General features: G+C 37.4%; 2 protein-coding genes and 3 non-coding genes across 7 annotated transcripts; 3 read left to right on the top strand and 2 right to left on the bottom strand.

Annotated features, from left to right (window-relative positions):
* Positions 1–769: 769 nt before the first annotated feature.
* On the bottom strand, positions 770–3,967 carry wbp4 (WW domain binding protein 4). Of its 2 annotated transcripts, none has more exons than XM_044344537.1 (10): positions 3,832–3,967; positions 3,596–3,668; positions 3,434–3,496; positions 2,836–2,959; positions 2,572–2,748; positions 2,371–2,441; positions 2,188–2,263; positions 1,853–2,073; positions 1,526–1,740; positions 770–1,431 (listed from the first exon to the last, which is right to left on the bottom strand). In XM_044344537.1, coding segments are annotated over exons 1-10 (1,224 nt in total). In that variant the 5' UTR covers positions 3,834–3,967; the 3' UTR covers positions 770–1,229. The 2 variants fall into 2 exon arrangements, with proteins under 2 accessions (XP_044200472.1, XP_044200471.1); XM_044344536.1 differs by having other exon boundaries at positions 2,572–2,754.
* Positions 3,968–4,303: 336 nt separating this feature from the next.
* Positions 4,304–4,375, top strand: trnae-uuc. The gene has a single exon. It is a non-coding gene; the product is annotated as a tRNA-Glu (tRNA).
* Positions 4,376–4,794: 419 nt separating this feature from the next.
* LOC122978021 lies at positions 4,795–4,913 on the bottom strand. Its single transcript, XR_006402231.1, has one exon. It is a non-coding gene; the product is annotated as a 5S ribosomal RNA (ribosomal RNA).
* Positions 4,914–5,513: 600 nt separating this feature from the next.
* LOC122978136 lies at positions 5,514–5,632 on the top strand. Its single transcript, XR_006402342.1, has one exon. It is a non-coding gene; the product is annotated as a 5S ribosomal RNA (ribosomal RNA).
* A 1,479-nt stretch (positions 5,633–7,111) lies between these two features.
* On the top strand, positions 7,112–17,991 carry gk (glycerol kinase). 2 transcript variants are annotated; one of them, XM_044344980.1, is made up of 21 exons: positions 7,112–7,366; positions 9,009–9,082; positions 9,208–9,314; positions 9,456–9,533; positions 9,718–9,797; positions 10,474–10,611; positions 10,714–10,823; positions 10,922–10,988; positions 11,301–11,318; positions 13,040–13,075; positions 13,200–13,267; positions 13,380–13,422; positions 13,526–13,606; positions 13,687–13,765; positions 13,914–14,010; positions 14,099–14,183; positions 14,288–14,408; positions 14,942–15,085; positions 15,212–15,298; positions 15,415–15,501; positions 15,931–17,991. In XM_044344980.1, exons 1-21 carry the CDS (start codon positions 7,274–7,276, stop codon positions 15,939–15,941), a joined length of 1,704 nt encoding a protein of 567 aa, XP_044200915.1. In that variant the 5' UTR covers positions 7,112–7,273; the 3' UTR covers positions 15,942–17,991. The 2 variants fall into 2 exon arrangements, with proteins under 2 accessions (XP_044200915.1, XP_044200916.1); XM_044344981.1 differs by lacking the exon at positions 11,301–11,318 and having other exon boundaries at positions 7,113–7,366.
* The last annotated feature ends 462 nt before the right edge of the window (positions 17,992–18,453 follow it).

Consider the following 18,453-nt stretch of genomic DNA (forward strand, 5'->3'; position numbering starts at 1 on the left):
TATTTTAAACTGGAGGACAAATCAGAATATCCTTTAGACATCACCTACATTAAACTTATTCACATGACCTCTCTTTAGGAGAGGCTAAACGCCTTCACTTGTCTCCTTATTGTTCATGAACTTCAGCCTGGATTTATTGTTAAATTGCTTTATCCCAGAGGTGACAAATTCTTTGCAAATTGAGCTACTTAAGTTGTATTTACTTAATTACTAAATTCTACTCAATCTACTAAATTATTTTGGACTGATTAGATATGAGCCACAGGCCAAATGCTGCTCTTTCTACTGTAAACAGACATCAATATACTTGTGTAACTCAGTAAGTATCCTTCTGTGCCAACCAGGGTGCGGTGAAATCACCTATCAGGTTTATACACACATGCTCCCCACCAGCATGTCACACCCTGCATGTGTGTGCCAACTGACTGGCGGCCTCTAGTATTTTTCTACAGTCATTTGGCCTGTTTATTATAAATTAATGTTTTCCTCACTCTTGACTAGTGCCTGTCTTTGTGAGATAAAGTCTGATCATCTTTAATTCAGCTGTGGTTAAAAACCTTTTAGTTTTATATATTTTAGTACCCTGACAGTCATCATTTATGGTGATAATTTTCCCATCTTTAATCACCTCTTTTGATATTGCTTTATTAAAGTATAATAGTAATTCACTTTAACTGACAAACATTGCAATGACATGTCCACATGGGTGCCTTACTAGCTTTTACCAGTGCACATTGGTAAAAAAAAACAAAAACATATGGACAATAAAAAAAGTTATTTGAATTGCTCTTTATAGACGATAGATAGATATGGATAAATGTACACACCGGGAAGCTGACTAGTTGAATATTGTAAACCTAATACCTATTCTGTATAAAACTGGCACACCTTTATTGTGATAGATTTCAGTACAAAGGAAAATAAATTGATTATCTCCAATGCCACATATTTTAAGGATTAAAAAAAAAAAATTGGGGTTTCCAGGAGAAAAAACAGCAGTAGATTTGATTACTTTGTCTTCAGGTTTGTCAGGCCAATTTGTCCAAAAATTATTTAAAAAAAACAAAAAAAAAAAAACAAAGATGCTACCTGTGCATCTTAGGTAAACAAAATCCTAATACACAAACATCAAAATGGTACATCTAAATGTCAAAAACGTCCCTAGGAAGAGTATTTACTTTTGTAAATAATTCAGCAGAACTCTGGCGTGAAGTCAGTATGTGTTTGGTTCAGTCATCATTGTCTCTCTGTCGGAGGCTCCTGGATCTGCCGTTCTGTGTCTTGTTTTTCCTGAATGAAGCAGGTCCACCTTCCTCACCGAGGGAGGTGATGATGCGCTCCTTGAACTTCGGTTTGGGCTCTGGTGGCAGCTCGGCCTGAGTGGTGGCTGCGCCTCCCTCCACCTGGGGCAACTGTAAGTCCACACTGGCACTGGAGAGGAGAGAAGGGAGAAAAAAAAAGAACGATAAGAAACGTTTTAGCACTTAAACAGTTTCACGTCCTCACTTATAGATGGGATACTTACTATGGATCCTCCTCCAGCTGGATCTGTTCCCAAGTCCCATATGGGTTATATGCTTTTGGCTTCTTGGCTTGTGGCTCTTTTTCCTCTTTAGGCTCAGTTGTTGTGCTTTGGACCTCTTCCTCTTTTTTGTTCTCTTCAGCATCCTCTTTAGGACTACCATCGCTAGCCTTATCCTCTCCCTCCTGTTCTGAGGGCTCAGCCTCTGCTTTCCTTTTCTGAAAACAGCAAACAAAGAAGTTGGTTAATTGAGTTTAAAACTGAAGATGATTTTTTTCACAGCAGTTTATACTTCTTGACACATCCTCACTGTCAGGACTCTTCTCTCACCCTGAAGCTGATCTTTGGGACTTTAGGCTGCTGGCTGGGTTGTTCAGTGACTTCAGCCTCCTGAGATGCCTGAGCCCCATCTGAGCTCTCCTCTCCTCCAGAGAGTGGCTCCGGCTGAGGGGTCAATGGCTCCTCCTGACTCTCCCCCTCTCTGCTGGATCCACGGCCGGATCCAGACTCCTCATAAGAGGGAAAGTCTGCTGGCTTCTCCCAGCTGGACTCTGAGAGGTGAGAAGGACAGAGGTTGTGATTACAGGAAGGTAACTCCATAATAAGGATAAAATGTAATCCAGAAAAAGAGTAATTCAATAGTAATTAAGCAAAAGTGATTCCACCTCCTGTCTCTGTGTTGTAGTAATATATAAGACCATCAGCACTGACGCCTTCCATCCAAGCACTGCTCAAGGAGCTCTACAGAGAAACACAATGTCATGATTAATGTTATCAGCAACTAACAGAAGATAATATATATTTTAGATTATATTAATTTAATGTAAGACAACCAAAAAATTAATAACCTCAGTTTGTTCAGGCTGTGCAGAGTCTGGAAAGTCTCCCTGGAGACAATCTGGTTTTTCCCACTGAGAGTCTGTCATAGACAGACAAGACATACACAACATAATACCACATTTGCAAGAGTTAATTTACCAAAAAGTATGGATATATTTTAGGAATATGGCACGTTTTGATTGAATATTGTGTTTTCAAGTCATGCTCACCTCCAGTTTCTGTGTTGTAATAGTATGTGTGTCCATCATCTGTCATTCCTTCAACCCAAGCCTGTGCTTCTGTTTGTTGTCTGGATGACTTGCTTGGTCTCTCTTTTTTCTTTTGCAGTTTTTTGGTCTGCGGTTGTGCCTGATGTTGTGGTTGTTCTGTCGTTTGAGCTTGTGAACCTGATCCTAACACACAAAAACATTTAATCAAAGTGTAATCAAAGAGCAAGGGTTCCTCCTGTTTTGGTTAAAATGTCACAATATTACCTGACTCCATTTCCATCCTCTTCAGATCCTCCTGATATGCCTTCAGCGCAGCCTCCTCCATCGCTGCAAACTCTTTAGACATACGTTCCTCCTGCTTCGCCTTTTCAATACTCTTCTTTTTAATCTGCAGAGAGACAGATAGGATGAGATGAGTGGCAGCTGCTTGTGGCCAATAAGAAGACGGCTTTAGAGTCACACCGTCATGTTTGGACCTTATCTCTCCTGCCAGTCCTGACGACGGTGCCAAGACACGCAAGTTTTTCTTGGCTGTTTATATTCATGCCCATGTAACTGAGAACCACCACGGATGAATATAGTGTGTGTGTAATGTGTGTATTATTGTACCAAATGTCAATCCATGTTTGTAAATGAGCAAGCAGACTGAGGATATACATGTGCAGGATTCATGCAAAATGTGAATTTCAATTCAAGTGACTCATGGTTGAATTTCAGTGAAATATTTTCTTTTGGTTCTATTTATTTCTGGAGATCATATCAATTATTACATTAGAACTTGACACCATTTCACTCCTGCTATGTGGATTGATTCAATCATTACTTAAACACAAGGAAAATATATTTTTTAAAATGTTATTACCTCAGTAATTTTGGCAGCAACATTTTCTTTGTGATTCTTCCCTCTTTCATGGAACTCGATACTCTGCAGATGAAAACAAACATGAGGAAATATATTAGCATCACATGGAGACTGTCCTGAGCAACATGCACTACAACTACTGCACGTTTTTGGCCAACTCACAGGCTTATTGTCGGCGATCCAACACTTGCAGTACTGGCAGAATTTCCTCGGTTGTGACTTCCAGTAGTCAGCCCTGAAAAGGCAGACAACTATTGTTAGCAATCATAACAAATGAGTTAAACAACCCTTAGCTTGGGACAGCTAATGTGGCTAACTGCTAACTGAATTCCTGCCCTGAGCTGAATAAATCACCTAACATTACAGACAAAATATAATGAATGTGTCTCCTTACTTACATTTTAGGTCTTGGTGGTTAAAAGGCAGCGAAGAATATAAAACGAAAGAAATAAAAAGACAACCGCTTCCTACATTTCAAGAATGACAACACTGTCCATTTATGATGACGACATCGGCCGTCGGCTTTCAAAAAAAAGAAGAAGAAATACTATTTATACTACTATAAAAACTACTAATACTACTATTTTTTTAATTTGATGTAAGTACATACAACTTTACTTGCAGACCAACAAAGACATTGCAGTGGAAATTGGCCTCATTACTTTATTTTGTAATGTCCCTTGTCACTGGCGCAAACCGTTGTTTGCATGTATCTTAACGATACATTAAATATTGTGTGCTACCTCACGAGATATTTGGTCAGAATAGTATTATATAAAGCAATTAATTTAATTTCCATAGTGACAATTATTAACACACATAAAAAATATATTTATATTATATAACCACGAAGATGGCCATTGGACAGCTTCCCATATGGTCTAGCGGTTAGGATTCCTGGTTTTCACCCAGGCGGCCCGGGTTCGACTCCCGGTATGGGAACTACTCCTTTTTTGCATCACAACATAAGAGCTATTGATCCCTCAACAAATAAATAAGAATCATACTAGCAAAAAAACGTTTAAGGTACTTATGTTAGGCAAAGACAACCGTCTGTACCCCCATGCAGACAAAGGCAATGGAAAAAAACATCTTAATTACATATTAACATATTTCTATTCAAGATTGTGTTGTGAAAAAAGTGAGAGATATTCATGTCCAATATGGCAATATGGCAGACTTTGCTAGCTTAAATGACTGCACGCACACTACTATAGTGTGTTTGTTTTTATACAGTGTTTTACCATGGACTGTATGGTTTTTACTTGTCTTACCTTCCTTTTGCTCTGTATATCAAAGTCCTGTCTCCATTAAAGAAGCAACAGTGTCCTCTGTATTTTACAAAAAGTGCAAAGTGCAAAAGCTTACAGCACCTGGTATTCCCAGGCGGTCTCCCATCCAAGTACTAACCAGGCCCGACCCTGCTTAGCTTCCGAGATCAGACGAGATCGGGCGTGTTCAGGGTGGTATGGCCGTAAGCAAGAGAAATAGTCACACACACACTATTTATACATGATGTAATGTCATTTATTCTTCTGTTTATATGTGTGCTGATTGTATATGTAGCCTGTAGATTGTCTAGATAAAACACATCTTACTACAAGACAAAATGAGCCTGTAACAGCTGTGGCTGTGCAACTGTAGGGGAACTTTTTGCATTTGATGATTTTACTGCAAAAAAAGTGTATTTGTTTCGAATAATAGTTACTATATATACCTGAGGTTGTTGTGTGCCCATGGGAATTAAAACAAGTTGTCTAATTATTATGGTTTTAGAACAATGACCCATCAAAAAAAGTTACTCCCATGGCACAATTTGCCCCAAGTTAGGGGTAAAATGAGCACTCTAGGTATAAATTGTGCCACCGTTAAATACTGATAAAAAAAATGACACAAAATCAAACAAATTGAGATAATTTTGAACTTCATTAATGCCATCTGAAATGTGACCCCGATTACACACTGCTTTTTGTAAGACGTCAAACGCCAAAACGATATCTTCATCTACATAAACCCACACAGATGTTCATGATGTTGATGATCGACATCTATAAAATGTCTGTTTGTCTCTGTGCCCTTCGCTTACGGCCATACCACCCTGAACACGCCCGATCTCGTCTGATCTCGGAAGCTAAGCAGGGTCGGGCCTGGTTAGTACTTGGATGGGAGACCGCCTGGGAATACCAGGTGCTGTAAGCTTTTTCACTTCTCTTTGCAAACTGCAGAGGGCGCTGCTGCATTTTAAATGGGAGAGAGTGCCTCAATAACTGACGCACATTAATTTGTGTGGGAGGAATGAAATAAAAAGGTGTAAGATGGCAATTTTCTAAACTCCCAAATGTAGTTACAGCTCTGAATTATTTGTATTTTCCTGGAAATACAGTAGAAAAACTACAATATCTAATAGAAATCAAATTCAAAGAACAGTAATATATAAACAAATACAAAGAACAAACAGAGGAAACGAAGTGCCAGGAAATTCAATTATGTTAAAATAAAATAAAAAAGGAAGCTTTTTATATTCAATAAAAGCAAAATAATACATAGGAAAATAAATAAAAGTAACAAAGGAGTACAGGTTGATAATCAAGTAACATCAGTCAATAATTTTATATGTTTCAAACATTGTTTATTTTACAGCTTGACTCAATATCAATAGACTAAGGGTAAAGTTTGCTTTTTATTGGTCCATTTCATTTTATGTATATGGACTTTGCCAAAAAATATAAATAGTTGGATTTAAAAACTAACACTCTTGTTCATTGAGCTATTTTCAAGATTAATTAAAATATCACTACTATAAAGCATGACAATTTGGCCTGTTTTTCTAGATAGAATTTGTTTTGCATATCAATTCAAAAATATTTTGGAATGCATACAATGGAAAAAAATGTCCATAGAAATCACATGAATAATTAATATTCAGTTTAAAACTTTGCAGAACAAACGTTACATGATATATTGTATTAATTTTTAAAAATGTTATTGTAAATACAATATTTATCTGATATTCTCCATCTGCCTTTTTCCAATTCAAGTCACAATAAATAGAAGACCAGAACAATTGCAATTGGATATTTAAATCACCAATGAAGCTATCCCTTCTCTAATCTGATGACAATGAGGAAGTATTAGGACCACACTGAGAGGAAAAAAATCTGAGATTTCGACAAAAAAGTCGTAATTTTATGAGAGTAAACTGTTATTGCGAGAAAAATATAAAGAATAAAAAATAAAAATATAAAGAAAAATATTAAATATAACACAAATAATGAAATACTTATTCAGCTGGCACATCAGCACCAGATTATTATGAGTATCAGAATTTTGAAACGATTGTGTGTCTCTTTTGTGGAAGAGGCAATATAGGTTTAGGCACAAAAAACACTTGGTTAGGGCACTGACTGTATATAAAGTTTATGATGATGATGATGATGATTATTATTATCATTATTATATACAATCAGGTCAATGGGTTAAGGTTAGGGAGAGATCGTGGTTTGGGTTAAAACAATCATTCTCGCGAGATCTTTCATAAATCTAGGGTTATCAAAGGACACTACGCCAAAAAAAAAAAAATTCCTAGGATGGCGAAGTCATGATCCGCATAGTAGGCATAGCAGGGCAGGTCATGACTTCGCCATCCTAGAAAAAAAATAGCCCGGACGGTACCGTTGTGCGTCATCACTGAGCGCCAAGACGACAGTTTACGCATGATGGGTGCGACTGACTGAACGCCTGTCTTTCGTGAGGCTTGAGCTCATTGATCCGCTTTACCTGTGGTTGTTAATCGGTTTCCTGTCCAGTTCCCAGTCCGGTGCCGAAGCTGCGGGGCTGCCCATGAACGGCACCATGGCCGCGTCCTCACACCGGATAATGCTGGGGCCGCTGGTTGCTGCCATCGACCAGGGAACGAGCTCCACCCGGTTTCTGGTAAGACATAAACGAATGAAAGCAGGCGGCGTCCTTGGGTTCATTTTCCAGCTCCTGTCTTCATTATTGAGCGTTTTGCAACCATAACGGACGCATTGTTAGCGTTTCACGTGACTAAAATAGCCGTTATTGTTAAGAAATGCTGTAAATTAATGATTAACTCCCCACAAGTGCTCATTTAAAGCTTCCAAGAGGAAGCACGTCGCATTATGTCCTCATATTGACTGTTATTATTGAAATATATTACATTATTATATACGTTCAAGCTGTCACTGTTAGCCTCTTTGCTGCTGAATCATTCAAAATAGATATTGTTATTTCCTACAGCACTTGAAGGCAGCAGCTCAGTGTTTATTTCCACACGACATGAAAATATCATTGATTAACCTCAAATACAATAATTTATCTCAAAGATAATAGATGGCACCAGATTTTTTTTTAAATTTAGTACTCTTTATTGTTAGTTGTGATCCCTTAAAATAGTTACTTCTTTAAAAAAAAAAAAGGAAAAAAGGAGGATCAAACAACTTAACAGTAATTAATGTATATCCCAACATCCCAACGTAAGTAAGCAAGTGTAGTGGCAACAACAGCTGTAGCAAGTAGTGAAATTATAAAAGATAGGTTTAGCTCAGGAAATATTTTTTTTAAAAATTAATATTTGTTTTTGTATCCTTTTCTGTCTTGCATCAAACAGTTTAGATTCTGGCTTCTATTTAAAGTCAGAAGCTAATCTGCAGACAGTGAATGTTAAAAAAAAGGCTTTTATTCAGGTTGATGCAGGACCAGCATTTTAGAAATTGATTAACGAATGACCTACTTTTATTGAAATATGGGGTTTACAATTTTTTTAAGAAGCATGGAAGGCTCCGCCTCTTTTGTTTTTGCTTTCTAACTGGTTGAGTAGAAAGAACAGATGTTTTTTTATTTCTTGTGTGCTGACAGTTCACAGCCAACAGTTTTATTGGCATGAGTCAAACAGTCGTAACCTTTGGATCAAAATTGTATGCAGTGCTGTAGATTCACAACATAGTTTGTCAATGAATATTAATTTAATGCAGTCAACTTAATGTTTTAGCACAAACTACAACTTCTACATCTACAGTTTGTTGCAGCTAATTTTGGCAAATGCAACATGTGCAGATGTATTTTTGGCTGTGATAATGGAACCATGAAAAGGTGATACTGGCCGTGCAGAGTAACAGCATTGCTGTCGGGCAAAGGGTGAGAATAAAAAGCCCTGCAATACTGTAGAGTGAAAACACTGCTGCACTGCAATTTTAAAGTTGAACATTTAAATTAAAGTATAAAATAAATGAACTATTAAAGTAGATAATGAAGGATTTTCATCCCTCTTTTCAGTCTCTTTTCAACTTGCAATTTCAGATCTAATTTTTCGCCTCAGTGGCTCTAATTATTGAAGGTGTGTCTGTTCTTCCTGGTGACACGAATCATACGATTACACGCCAACTGGGATGATCCAACTAATGGAAGTGAATTAGACCACGAGGAGGCCTTGAGCGGGGTTAGATTAACCTCACGCTCAGTCAGCTTTCCCCTGGATGAATGAAGATTAAAGCAATCTGCAGTCGACTGATGCTATATTCCCTCTTTCACTTCTGTTTTTTTTTTTTTTTTGAAGGTTTTTAATTCAAAAACAGCAGAGCTCCTCAGCCATCATCAGGTGGAAATCAAACAGAGCTTCCCCAAAGAAGGGTGAGTAAAAAGTCTTAAAATCCTCTATTAAAAGTTATTTTTAACATTTGAGCTGTCTATAAGTTGCACAGAAAATTTCAGAAATGTGTAGGTGTTAATTTCTTGTTTTTCAATGTGCTTTTCAGATGGGTGGAGGAAGACCCCAAGGAAATTCTGCACTCAGTGTACGAGTGCATGGAGCGGACGTGTGAAAAACTCACCCAGCTCAACATCGACATTTCAAACATTAAAGGTATGCAGACACTGTGCAGACACTAGGCTGTATACTACCACCTGCTCTCTTAAAGCAGTACGTGACCATAGTAGTTTAATTACTATCACAGAGATGTAAACAATTTACAATCTTTGGAAAATGTTGCTTTAAACTGTCCAGCTATTGGAGTGACCAACCAAAGAGAGACCACGCTGGTTTGGGACAAAGAGACAGGAGAGCCCCTCTACAACGCAATCGGTAAAGTTTTAATTCTGTGCACTGTCAGCTTTATTAATTGTACATTATTATCATGCATCCTGGCTCAGACTTAGCATGTTAACTGGTATAAATAGTGTAAATGTAGCTTAAATGTAACTCATATTGAATAAAGTAAATGGCAGCAAAAACACAAACATTGAACTGACTCTCTATTTTCCTTCAGTGTGGTTGGACCTGCGGACTCAATCAACAGTTGAACGTCTGATCAACAAAACTCCGGGAAGGAATAAGAACCACCTGAAGGTGAGACCCTCATCTGTTCCATTCACTTTACTCTATATGTATCTTTCAGTCTGTTTTCCATCGTCAGGAAGGTTGAGTGCAACTTTCAGAGCTTTCTGAAGCTCCACAAGTGCTGGCAGTGGATTTATTGTCTTGTTTTGGGTCGACAGCAAGTTGGATGGACAAATAAACTACTATCTCCCTCATCACTCTATCATAAAATGTTTCTAAACAGTATTAACAGTATTTTAGATGGTAGACAGAGTCAAAGTCCTTGTATATGAGAGTTTCTGATAGTTGACTTGACAGTTGCTTTTGTCATAAAATTACTGTTATCTAATCTTTTTTTATTCCTATATGTTTGATATTTGAGCACCTTGCAATTAAAAGGGGACATATCACGGACATTTCTGGGTCTACATTTTTATTTTTGGGCTTTACTGGAATTTCTTTGCATGATTTACAGGTTAAAAAACTCCATATTTATCTTATATTAGTCCTCAATGCAGCCCCTCAGCAGACTTCCTGTGGCTCGGGATATGTTCATCTCAAGCTTTGACCATGTTTAACATCCAACATTATAACAGCATAAAAATCAGAAAATCACATAAAGCGTGTCCCCTTTAAAGACAAGTGCTGACTTTTCTTTACTCGTGGCAGCACAAGCAGAGTTGTTAATGTCATTGTCATCTTACAGCACAAAACAGGGCTCCCCATCAGCACTTACTTCAGTGCGGTGAAGCTTCGCTGGCTGATGGACAACGTGAGCGAGGTCCATGAAGCCGTCGTGTCTCACCGCGCCATGTTTGGCACCGTCGACTCTTGGCTCATATGGGTAAGATCTCCTGTCCTGGTCGTATGGAAAATATTTTATGTAGGAAGAGATACAAGTGACTGACGTTGTGAAAATTGACTTTTTTTAATGTCTGTTCAACAGTGTTTAACTGGGGGGAAATCCGGTGGAGTTCACTGCACAGATGTGACCAACGCAAGCAGGACCATGCTGTTTAACATTCATACTATGGACTGGGACCCAGAACTTTGCAAGTATGACAGCTTTTTGAAAAATATCACTCATAACAAAAGATGAAATTTGTGTAAAGCAGCATTGGTTAAAATCGGCTACTGCTCTTGTTTCTTATTAGATATTTTGGTATTCCTATGGAGATCTTGCCCAGAGTGAGGAGTTCTTCAGAAATATATGGCCTCATGGTAAGCATCATCATAAATCTGTGCATGTACTGTATGTAGCCAAGTCTAGGCCACACTTCCAGTTTCACTATATTAAATGTTTTATTAACTTGTAATGATTTAATTTCTGTGTCTAGTGATGTGCTGAAAGAGTGGGATGTCAACAGGCCACTAATAAGATAATAGAGGGATTTTATGTTTGTTTGTTTGTTTGTGTGCTGTTTTTTTTTTCATTAGTGTGCTTTCAGATTGTTCTAAGTGCATGATGGTTGACTGAGAAATTCTTTTAGGCATTTTTTTTGTGTGCCATTGTCTCTCTTCTCTCACTGGTAGAAAATATGTTCTAGCAGGGTAAGTAATCCTCGCCATCACTATTTTTTCCTCATCATGCAAAGTAATCTGTGCTGCTTCTCCGTGGCCAAAGCGAATATACCATCACACAGTGCATTTCCAAGATCCATATGAAGGAGTTAGCGATTTTAGGAAAGTAGTATAAACTCGTCAGATTTCTGTTTATTTTCATACCAGCTGTCATTTTCACTCAAGTAATTGTATGTCCTGTATGTCCCATTATTGAATTTAGGCATCTAGAAACATACAAATGCTTGCTTAGATGAGGTGATTGTGACTAACTTGTGACTAAGATGATATATTGATATATTTTATATATTTTCCACTAAAATAATCACATTTCAGAAATGCATTGTCAACACAAGGCTTTAAACATGTGAGTTAATTTACCAAATTACTAAATAAGATAAGTATTTACATCAGTTCGATGTGGACAATAGGAGAAATCTAACATTTTATTACTACAGATGTAGTAGTTATATCTTAATCAACTGCAGTTAATAAAAAGTGTCCAAATTGAACTGTTAAGCTGATCCACGCAGGCAAAACAACATATTTTGTGGCAAGAACAACTTCTCATTAAAGAAAAATGTCATCCAGTCAATTATAATTGCTTTTTCTGGATATAATCAACTTTGTAAAACAAGAAGATCTAAACAGATTTCTAATATTTGCCCACAGACTGTCATGGTTTATCTTCCAGTTGTCTTGGTCTTTGATTATTGACTATTTCCATCAACATTAGGCTTGTTAACAATCCAGAAAAGCAGCAGAGAAACAAGAAGAAACGTTTGTAGTGGTTCGGTTTTCGTCACCAAGATTTAATGCTTGGTTGTCAGTGATTTCAGTCCCAGCAGACACACACTCACACACATACTAAATAAAACCCGAGTGTCTCTTTTGGAAATGTACTGGGTGGTCCCTGTCCCACATTGCTTCTGTCATGGCATGCTACTCGGCCGGTCGCCCACAGCTTTCCTGACAGACCACCCTTCTCTGCAACGTCCCATCCAAACTCTTAAATCTCTTCACTCTTGGGCACAGTGTGATGTAACCTGTTTCACCTTTTCGTCTTTAAACATCTAACCAGACCTGCAGCCTCACTTAGGAGTGAAGACATTTTGATTTATCCAGGTTCACACTTGCCCTTGTTCTCCCTCACTGTGTTTTCACTGTTACAGTACGCTTTATATATAAATTATGTGCTAGAATTAACATGATGTTGTTTATTATTTGGCTTCATATAGTCAAATAATATGAGTAATTCCCTTTTTGTTTTAAGCGTTGTTATCTGGGCAAGGTTGTTGCTCATCGTGGTTAAACATTAAGATGTTTTCCATTGATTACTGATTGTATTTTCTGTTAAAGTATTACTGTCGATTTGATATTTGAACAACAAATATTCATGCTTGAATTATACTCAGGTGTATAAGTTCAAGTTTTTAATCAGGTCGGTCATTTTAAACTTTTGGCCTCCTATTTTTCTTTATAAACGTGGACTGATAAAATATTAATGGAAGAGATTTAATTTCCCTGATTTGATATCCAATTGGTGTAAACATTTAAATTGTTCCTCCACAAGTCCAACATGCTCTTCAAACCTAAAATACAACAAATTATAGAAGAAAACACACTGAAAATGTTTTTTTAAATGTGATTTATACAAAAAATAAAGTGCACAGTCCACTTATTAAACAACTTGGCATCTTTTCTCTTGACAGAAATCAGGAGCCCTGTCAGGTATCCCCATTTCAGGGGTGAGTTTATCTTTTTTATTTTTTTACTTTGAGAACATTGTCTCCTGACATGTACTGACTGTTTGAAGTTTTGATGAACTGGCAGAGGCACCGTCTGATAAATGTATGTGTTCTTTAAATCCAGTGTCTTGGGGATCAGTCAGCAGCACTTGTTGGACAGATGTGTTTTCAGGACGGGCAAGCTAAAAACACGTAAGTGGTTTTGTGTGTTTTGAAGATTTGGGTTGTGATCATGTTGTTCAGATGTACGGCGTCTCCTTTGTTAGAAATTCAACCAAAAAGTTGAATTTATTTTATGTTTCAGGTATGGAACTGGATGTTTTCTACTGCGAAACACTGGAGCCAAGGTACATTAAGTGCATAAAGTGTTCAGATTAGCTTTTTAAATGGTCATATCCTTCCAAAATTGCATTATTGACTTGTGTTTTTCTTGTTTCTGCTACGTTGCAGCCTGTAATGTCTGACCACGGTCTTCTGACCACTGTGGCGTACAAACTAGGTCGAGACAAACCTGCCTGCTACGCACTGGAGGTACAGTATCTTGAAAATATAAATTGACACTAATATTTCCTTTCCCAAAACATGAATTCCTTCCATCCTTTCATTACTAGGGCTCGGTGGCCATTGCAGGAGCTGTGGTTCGTTGGCTGCAGGACAATCTCGGGATAATTGGAACTTCTGAAGAACTTGGTATGTCCTGCTGGTCTTTGAGATGTTAAGACGTTGCTTCCACTGATTCTTTGTTTACTCTTGTCCATTAGTTACTCTGTGATTAAGTGATGTAATTTACTTTGTTTCTCTTTTTTATTTCCATTTTTTTGATTCTTTTCCTGTGCAGAGAAGTTGGCAGCATCTGTCGGCACATCCTACGGTTGTTATTTTGTCCCTGCGTTTTCGGGTCTTTACGCGCCTTACTGGGAGCCCAGTGCAAGAGGGTAAGAGCTACTCTGTAGTACAATAAACATGTTTTAGTGTTCATACTCTATCATTCACTAAATCTCTCAACTCGTCTTTGTGTCACAGGATTATTTGCGGGTTAACTCAGTTTACTAATAAGAGTCACCTGGCATTCGCTGCACTGGAAGCCGTCTGTTTCCAGACACGAGAGGTGAGATCTCTGCACTGCTGTGCAAAAACACTTCTTTTAAAAATCTAGATTTTAATAGGATGCAGGTATCTTTTGTAATATTTAGGATATTCGTTTGGATACAGATACTCGACGCCATGAATCAGGACAGCGGCATCCCACTAACTCAGCTCCAGGTGGACGGAGGAATGACGTCCAACAGGTTGCTGATGCAGCTGCAGGCTGACATACTCTGTATCCCTGTTGGTAAGATTGTCATTCACATATAAACACTTTTTTTTTTATGAATTGTGTGCCTATAGGGATCAGTGTCACACTCTACTGCTAAACTAATAATAAAGCAACATGCTAAAATAAACTCAGCATGAACTGATCAAACAGGTTCTTCCTCCGCAACTGCACCATAATGCCCAGTTTAAAAAAAGCACACAAAATGTTGCATATTTAGAAGTAGAGACAATATTTTCCATGCATTCATTCGACTCAATATTTTTATGTTACATTAATAATATACATGGATACCTAAGAATGTTAAGAAACTTGGCAGTCTTTATCTAAATGTTATTTTGGGGAAATACTGCCTTCTGCTGGTCATGTGTTGAAAAAATTATTCACAATAACTCTTGAAAATATTCAGTATTGCTCATGCCTGTTGAAAACTATGGGTTAATGAAAATTGAAAAGAGAAAAGTCCAGACTGTCTCCAAAAAGCAGATAAAAAACTGCTGTTATGACTAATGGTTATTGGGCCTGTTGTTGTAAATGATGTTGATTTTTAGTGAAGCCGTCCATGCCTGAGACCACCGCTCTCGGAGCAGCGATGGCAGCTGGAGCAGCAGAGGGGGTGAGCGTGTGGAGTCTGAGCCCAGAGGACCTGAGCGAAGTCACTTCGGAGAAGTTCGAGCCTCAGATCAACCCTGAAGGTGCAGTGAGCTGCAGCTGTCCCTCTTTGCGCGCCAGGCGAGATGAGAGCTGTGTGTTTACTTCTTTTTTTTTTTTTTCTTCTGCTGATTAAAACTTAAAGGTGTTTGTCTGTATGTGTCTGGCAGAGAGTGAGTTTCGGTATGCACGATGGAAGAAAGCAGTTCAGAAGTCCATGAACTGGGAGACGACGGAGCCTGTTTGTAATGGAAACGGTAGGCAGAGTTTGATTTTTGTGAGATAGTTGGATAGTTAGTTAGTTTTTTTGAATTCTGACTTTTTATACAGTTGTTTCTGTCTTTCTGTGTGTGTGTTAATGGATGACCATCAGGTGAAACTAGTATCTTCAGCAGCGTCCCACTGGGCTTTTACATCATGGGCAGCATGTTGATGTTAATTGGAGCGAAATACATCGCAGGTCAGTGTCTGCTTGACGGCAAAATATCCTGTTTGACATAAAGATTACTTAGTAAACATTTTAACACTTTTCTTTTAGGGTGTAATCAGGGAATAACAAGCTAATTACATGCAAGCTAAGTTTGAAATTATCTTTTATCATTTATGGAAAGTAAAGAAGCTTCTGACAGGCTACAGGACGATGTTTAGATAATCTACTTTAACAGGAATGTTTCACATGACACGATAACATCAACTTTCAACTATTTTGCTAACAAGCCATCTTAAAAACATCATGATAGAATGACAAGTATTTGACTTGTCACTGAACCCGCTGGAAGATAAACATACCAGCTCTCTGGTATCAATGATGTAAGCAAAGCATTTTTCATTAAAATGTAGCATCGACCTGTGCTCACCTTAAATGTGTTTCTCCATCGCCGTCCATCAGGCCATGACTAGGCTCCGACTCCTGGAGGCATTAAAGTGAAGAGGACAGTGGAAGCTCTTCGTGCTGGACCACCACTTTGTACTCTTGGTTGCACTCTTTTTTTTTTCGTTTTTTTCCAAAAGGCATTCCAGAGGAAAGACGTTTCAGTCGCTCCTGCTGAATCTTACTGCTGAATGGAAGATCAGGACGAAGTCAAGTTTGAACTGATGAACTTTTTCTTTATTATTTTCTTTTTTTTTTGTCTGTGACAGACAAGAACACATTGGTACATTAGACATGAATTACAGCAGGAGTGTGCATGTAGTTTTTCTTTTTGTACAGTGTTGAAATACTATGAATTCTGAGCTTATTTATGTAGAAACTTTGCTGATGGTAGAGCCGATTATTGTAATCTTTCCACAGCTGTGTTATGTGAAGTACGCTAATTTGCATTACTCGTTGTTTTACACTTCACTGTTACCTTTCAACGGTCTTTAACAGTCATCCTGTGATGTTTTGTTGTTTGAGACTCGCCACTATGAGCTACAGAGAACTTTTTAGAGCACTTTATATATTTTTTTTGTTTTGTCTCGTGGGAGCTGTGTACTAACAAGAGCCTATATATATTTTCTAACAGTTGGGATTAATACACAGAAAGTTATTTTGCAGTGGAATAAAAATGTAGGATGATAGGGAAGAGAGACACTGAACTGTCAAGGTTGCTTTTTGGCAAAAAGTGACGTTCTTCTATATACTTGAATCAGTGAAAATATGTGTTTAATGTGCAAACATGCAATGAAGGGCAATGACAATTTTTAATTTCATATGCTATAAAAGATATTCCAGGAACAAACAGGCACCTATTTACGTGAAGTTGACATTAAAAAACATTAAAAATTCTCCCAAAACTAGAAACCAGAAAACCAAGAGTGTCATTAAAAGATGAAATCTGAAGCAGCTAGTCAATAACTAATTCATTATGTAGACCAAAATGTTCTGAGGGGTTTTAAGGACTATCATGGTTAATATGTAATTTTAATGTTTAAACATTCTTTGCTGTTTGGCTTTATAGGGTTGCGAACACTGTTAGCTTCCACAGAACTGTGAATATTGTTCCTCTAGTCACAAGTTGATGTAATAGTATTATATTTATTAATAATTTATCAGGGAAAATAACATGTCTCCATTATTTTCTTACAGCTGCTGTTATTCCTTTATCAATCTGAAATACTTAAAAAATGCAAATTATGCAAAACCCTCAAATGCAAACATCTCATACACACCCTTGCTGATGCAGCTGTATTTTACTGAAATTAAAGAGTAATTTTATGTGAGTAAATTATTTAAATAAAAACTAAATTTAAAAGCAGCTCCGCAAACCCACAGGAACATAAACTAATTCTTAAAGTAGTTCCACTTGATAAACTGTCGAGGAAGTAGAAGCGAGTAAATGTGAATCAGTATTTATTTTACTGCCCAACATTTGTCATGCTTATCTTCTGTGTGGATCTGAAAGTGAAAATAAAGCAAGCGTTTCTATTCAACGCTTGATGAAGGAGAAGGAATGGATATTTTGTTTAAAAGATGGTTTAGTGTTTGCTCTGTATAGTCATGCAGTTATTTATTAAACTATACAGTTTGTTTAAGGTATGAAATTACTCAAAGTGCTCTCTTGGGGTGTAAACACAAATTACAAATGAATATTTATGAATGCATTAAATAGATGGGAAAAGAGAGGAAGTGTTTTACACTAAAACATGTCAAATCTGAGAAACAGACTTACAATGATTGAAAGCAAACTGTATTACATATTGAACCATGAAAAAATGCAACAATAACCCTTTTGCTAATGACTCTGCATGTTGCTGTAAACTTATTATATCACTGATGTAATACTTGTACAATCCTATTTAAGTTCTCAACGCTTTGGGGCTTATTTGTGAAGAGGAACAAGCAGCAGGCACGGTTTCGTTGGGTATGTAACAGGTTTAAAATGAGGAAACGTTTATGCGTTTATGTCATTACCTCTCATGTATTGAAACAGGTTTTATGGGAGAATAAATGCCATGAAAAATAAACTCACTTTTCTGTGGCAGTTGGGTTTTTTATGGTGCGAACTGACAATGCTTTAAGATTGTAAATAACACATTTAAAGACAGAAAAAGAGACTAAAGGGTATCTTTTTGTATGTAATCGCATATAAAACTGTGTGAACATAAGTTATTTTGAAGTTTTACAGATTAACAGTACATTTAAAAAATATCTGTATTTCCTTGGTTGTATGATCAGATAGCAGAGGCACACTTTTAACAAACATGCAGTGTTTGGATGAAATCCAAGCACATCCTGCCTTTCTTTAGAGGGGAAATCACAACAGACAGGAGCTGTTAAAAAGGGTGTGGTTTGTGCCACCAACTGCAAAATATTTAATACCTACACTTCTATATAGTGTGCCATTGTCTCTCTCAGCTCACAAACTCATTTCGCAGATGTTCCAGTGGGGGTGTTCGGCTTGACCAGTAAGTCTCTGACAGATGTGTAAAT

This window comes from Thunnus albacares, chromosome 24 (genome assembly GCF_914725855.1).
Source record: "Thunnus albacares chromosome 24, fThuAlb1.1, whole genome shotgun sequence".
Classification (NCBI taxonomy): domain Eukaryota; kingdom Metazoa; phylum Chordata; class Actinopteri; order Scombriformes; family Scombridae; genus Thunnus; species Thunnus albacares.

Bases quoted from the DNA above. Each gene is read 5' to 3' on its own strand.
- wbp4 (XM_044344536.1), bottom strand. The intron at 2,755-2,835 runs GTAATATTGTGA...TTTGTGTGTTAG, and splicing joins GAGGATGGAAATGGAGTCAG to GATCAGGTTCACAAGCTCAA. The intron at 2,442-2,571 runs GTGAGCATGACT...TGTCTATGACAG, and splicing joins TTACAACACAGAAACTGGAG to ACTCTCAGTGGGAAAAACCA.
- gk (XM_044344980.1), top strand. From the start codon at position 7,274: ATGAACGGCACCATGGCCGCGTCCTCACACCGGATAATGCTGGGGCCG. The intron at 9,534-9,717 runs GTAAAGTTTTAA...ATTTTCCTTCAG, and splicing joins GCCCCTCTACAACGCAATCG to TGTGGTTGGACCTGCGGACT. The intron at 15,299-15,414 runs GTAGGCAGAGTT...GATGACCATCAG, and splicing joins GCCTGTTTGTAATGGAAACG to GTGAAACTAGTATCTTCAGC.